At 36.8% G+C, this 5,217-nt stretch overlaps 1 protein-coding gene across 1 annotated transcript; it reads left to right on the forward strand.

The window, feature by feature from the left end:
- Positions 1-3,439: 3,439 nt before the first annotated feature.
- Positions 3,440-4,498, forward strand: LOC139187184 (olfactory receptor 4C3D-like). Its single transcript, XM_070803188.1, has one exon. It carries the CDS (start codon positions 3,465-3,467, stop codon positions 4,389-4,391), a length of 927 nt encoding a protein of 308 aa, XP_070659289.1. The 5' UTR covers positions 3,440-3,464; the 3' UTR covers positions 4,392-4,498.
- The last annotated feature ends 719 nt before the right edge of the window (positions 4,499-5,217 follow it).

Here is a 5,217-nt window from a genome sequence, read left to right on the forward strand (position 1 = left end):
TGCCATTTCCTACTCCAGGGTCTCTTACCAACCCAGGGATTGAACCCTGGTCTCCTGCATTGCAGGCAGATATTTTTACCAACTGAGATCTGAGGGAAGCCCATTTTTTTGTATTCCATATAAATATTGTACAATTAATTTAAATGACTGAAATAAATGCAGTTCAACATTTCTCTGTATAACTGAAGAATAGAATTTTCTTCAACATTATCATGCTAATCTAATTCCAGAATTGACACAGGAAAGAATTCAAAGAACTGTACACTTTACCTGATGTGAAGTGACAATACTGCAGTAGGATTTATAATTACAAATGATGTATATCTGAAAGCAATATTTTAAAATAACGATTAGTGTGAACAGTAGATCAATTAAAAAATAATTATTATAATAAAATTTTAAAATCTGTTACCCACTTAGATGTTTAATATGTATAATACTAAATATTAAGACCTCATGATAAACTCATGTTATCAAATATCTAAATTCATAAGTACTCAACTATTTTCTTGCTCTTGTCATAATGTTTTGTCTTCTTGTAGACACAAGAGGCATTCAAAATTAAAGATGGGTTCTATAAAATTCTCCTGTGTTCTTCAGTTAACATATATGAAATAACTGAGTACTTGGCAAGGTCTGCTAATGACGAACACCCCTGGGGTCCTATTAGCCACAGCTAGGAAACTACAGATTTTCCTACAAACAATATATATGGTCATACTTTTAAGGCTCATCCAAAGATATCATTTGTAAATCAACAAAGATACTTATTGTAGCTGAGCTAGCTGACATTTTAAAATCTTACAACTTCACTTTTTTCTTGGTCAACTAAGAGCTTCCTGAGGCCCTGGCCATGGATCCATGTCACATAGGTGAGCGCAGGTGAGATTTTTTTTCCCCCAGGAAATTGTATAATCATAAATTCTTGGGTTTAAATTCACCTTATAAATCATGTAATCACTGCTTATCTGCACCTGGCATTGAAATCTCATTTTCAGTATACAAAATTTTAAGAAAGATAGACACATATATAATATAATTTTAGAAATAAAAAGTTTGTTTTTTATTTCTTATGGATACATATTTAAATGTAGTTTGAGTTATACACAAGTTGGGATTAAAATAAAATAATTATACAATTCCAATTTGCATCCAGATTTTCTCCACTTATATTACAAATTGAGAATCTTCCAGTGATACTGAACAATTTAAAAAATCTACACAGTAGTCAAAGTAATGCCCTACATTTAATCATCCATTTCTCCAATTTTGAACATTCCATGCTGTTTCTAAGTTTCTGCAGCTCTTAATATTTGCATTGAACATAATTATAAATTATTTTTGTCCTTTAAAAGTATTTTTTGTCAGGGTTTATTCCTAGAGTGAATATTGTGGAGCCAAAGAAAAATGGAAAAGTGATTTATTTTTTCATATTTATTTCAAAAACATTTTTAAGTAGATCTAACTCTTATTTTCTGTATACTATGTCCTTTTTTGTTCTGCTGGGGGAATCCCGCCTGAAAATAATAAAATGCGATGGAGCTGCTGTACATTTGTCCATAAATATAAAAAATTTTCCTCTGGATAATTGAAAAATATAAGATTTTATCCATTTATCTTTGAAAAGAAAGACATATGTTTTGCAGAATACATTTTATGTTTATGTTTTCTCTTCTCTTTTCTTTGGAAAATGTATGTTCTCCCAATTTTTCGTTCTGTTATTAATGATAATGTGGTAACCTAGGACCAGGAAGATGAATGCTATGGGAAGATGGGAGAAGAAGACACAGTACTATATGTAGCAGAAACGTAAAGGAGTGAGAATTCCATTCTTACCATGGATGGATGCCTCATCTCTCTTTGGTAATGAAATTTCAGGCATTAAATGCATTTAACTAGGATGCTCTTCATGACACTGTGTAAACAAACATACATTAACACACACAATAATTGATCAGTAAATGTTTGTTGAATGAGTAAGCCTGTGATAGGTACTTAAGTAAAAGAGTTCATATGCGTCTGTGTTAGTCTGCGTATACATGTTATATGTGTGGCACATTAACTTTCTATCTTACCTATCAATCTATTTCTTTTCGTTCTTCACATCAAATTTTTACTTTCAGAACTTTGAAAGTAAGGATATCCTCTGCATGAAAGATCTTTGTGTACTTAACACCTATGCAAGAGTTGTTTATCCACATCTACAGAAGCTGTAAGTTTACTGAATATAACTATGTCAAATTGTATGTGGAACATAATTTGCAGACTAAAGAATAACAAGAAACAAACACCATAATTACACTGAAGGTAAAGTAACCCAGTAACATACTCTTTCCTAGAGATAACTAGATATATTCATATTTATTCCACACAACAGTGTGTGAGGAACTATTAAACTGGAGTGCAGGTTCCTTTCAAATATTTATTTATGGTTCTCATGAAGTAGAGACTAATGATAAACAGAGCAGGGGGAAAAGAACGCTTGAATCTATCATAGGTGTGTGGTCAGGGGAAGCAGCTGTACTTTACTCAGGGCAAAAGACAATTCACTACGTATTTACTCATCACCTAATGGGTTTCAGGGGCTTCCGTGGGAGTGCAGTGGTAACAAATCTATCTTCAAATGCAGAGATGCAGGAGATACAGGTTCAATCACTGGGTTGGGAAGATTCCCTGGAGTAGGAAATGGTAACCCCATGGACAGAGGAGACAGGTGGGCAGGCTACAGTCCATGGTTTCAAAAAGAGTGGGACACGACTGAGCACCCAGGCAATAGGATTCAGGCACTGCAGGCATCATGCCAGGCACTAGAGGTAAGTGAGAAAACAATGGAATAGTTTATGTGTTCTGGTTGATATCAGCTGGAGTGTTATCACCAATGACTAATATACATTTTACTAAATTCCCTTCTTATAACAGATACTTATTGATGGTGCCTTTCCTTCTACTTTAGAGCAGAGAATTCAAATGCAAATCCTCATGGAAGTGGGAAAAATTCTTAATTCTTTGAAACAATTGTAAACTTTAAAAGTTACATCTGAGAATTATAATTTGTAATCTCACAGACACAGAGGAAAACTCAGAAGCCTAGGACACTCTGATAGCTTTGCAGAGTCACATGAGTGAGAACCAGAATGAGAATCCAGATGTCATGTAGACAGCCCAGTGTTTTCTCAGCAAATTACACATAAAATATTGCTGTGGAGGTGTTTCACAGGGGACAGGGGCTAAGTGTCTGAAGAGATGGAAAGTATCATGGAGAAAATAAAGACTTGAAACAAGTATTGGGGCAGAAGTGCTGAGGAAATGCTCCACAGTTACAGTGAATAGATTGTTTTGTTTTTTTTTTTTTTGTTTTGTTTTGTTTTCTAATAAGTTTAGAACACAATCATTTCATGATTAATAGGTATCATTCTTTATTCCTTTGTAGATAATTGAGGCCCCAGGAACGTGCTATTTTTTAAATGGATTTCTTCAGGCTTCCCAACAATGTGACTGAATTTGTTCTCCTGGGACTCACACAGAATCCACACTTGCAGAAAGTACTCTTCGTTGTCTTTCTGTTCATTTTCCTGTTCACTGTCCTGGCCAATCTTTTCATCGTCGTCACCGTCTCTCTCAGCCCCACGCTTTCCACTCCCATGTACTTCTTTCTCACCCATTTGTCCTTGTTAGATGCTTCCTTGACCTCTGTCAGCACCCCTAAAATGACTTTTGACCTGCTGCACCACAGGAGAACCATCTCCTGGGGAGGCTGCCTGACTCAGCTCTTTATGGAGCACTTCCTGGGAGCATCAGAGGTCATCGTCCTCACCGTCATGGCCTATGACCGCTATGTGGCCACATGCAAGCCTCTGCACTACACGACCATCATGCGACAGGGGCTCTGCCGGCTCCTGGTGGTGGTGGCCTGGATCGGGGGGATCCTGCATGCCACTGTGCAGATTCTTTTCACAGGAGACTTGACCTTCTGTGGTCCCAATGTCATCGATCACTTCATGTGTGATTTCTTCTCACTGTTGGAAATTTCCTGCAGCGACACCTACAGGCTTGGAATGGTGGTGGCAGCTAACACTGGGGGCATGGCCTCGCTCATTTTTCTTCTGCTTCTCATTTCCTACATAGTCATCCTGAGCTCCCTGAAATCCCATAGCTCTGAAGGACGACGCAAAGCCCTCTCTACATGTGGCTCCCACTTTACAGTAGTCATGCTCTTTTTTGGACCATGTATATTCACTTACACATGTCCTGTGGCCACTTACCCTGCAGACAAGTTGGTGACAGTGTTTTACGGAATCCTCACGCCCTTGTTAAATCCTATCATTTACACAGTGAGAAACACAGAAGTGAAAAATGCCATGAGGAGTTTGTTAAAGAAGAGAGTGACTTAAGCTGTTCACGATGCCAAGAGAATAATGATTTATATACATAGGGAAGATTATTTGTGTTGTAAGTTGTGGATGACAATGAAGAATTTTTTCCATCATGGACAAAAATATAAGGCCCAGAAATTAACATTTGTTGATTATTTAATATTGACTACACATGTTTTAGGCATTTTGGTAAGCTTCAATATATTTTCCTGAGGTTTCCATGTTTGTGTTATTAGATTCAGAATAAGCATTGGAAAAAACAACTATATACCCTTGGTTTGATGCTTGTAGAGTAAGTTTTTTCCATAATCTTAGCCATTTATCAAATTCTTCATATATGTTAATTGGGTTAAATTGACTTGTCCATAGAACTTTGATCTCAGAACTTCTTCCATTTTTGCTTCACCTGATGTAAAGCAAATAAGGGATAGAAATTCTTAGGTAGATATGTGGAGAAGGGGCAGCTGGAATTTTTTCTGTACTATGAAGTAATAAAAAGGAAAGAATAACTCACTCTCTGTGTGTATTAGTCCCTCAGTCGAGTCCAACTCTCTGAGACCCCGTGGACTTTAGCCTGCCAAGTTCCTCCTCTGTCCATGGAATTTTCCAGGCAAGAATACTGGGGTTGGTTGCCATTTCTTCCGCCAACGTATCTTCCTGACCCAGGGACTGAATTCACGTCTCCTGTGTCTCCTACACTGAAGGCAGATTTTTTTACCTCTGAGCCACTGGGGAGGACCAAATAATTCACTATCTCTAATTATTTTCTTAAAAAAAAATAATTCAGAAAATTTGAAGGTATTCTTAATTTGCTCTGTTTTTTTTAAACACCTTTATGACACAC

The sequence above is a fragment of the Bos indicus genome, chromosome 15 (assembly GCF_029378745.1).
Source record: "Bos indicus isolate NIAB-ARS_2022 breed Sahiwal x Tharparkar chromosome 15, NIAB-ARS_B.indTharparkar_mat_pri_1.0, whole genome shotgun sequence".
NCBI lineage: Eukaryota > Metazoa > Chordata > Mammalia > Artiodactyla > Bovidae > Bos > Bos indicus.

Coding starts and splice junctions, on each gene's coding strand:
- LOC139187184 (XM_070803188.1), top strand. CDS start 3,465: ATGGATTTCTTCAGGCTTCCCAACAATGTGACTGAATTTGTTCTCCTG.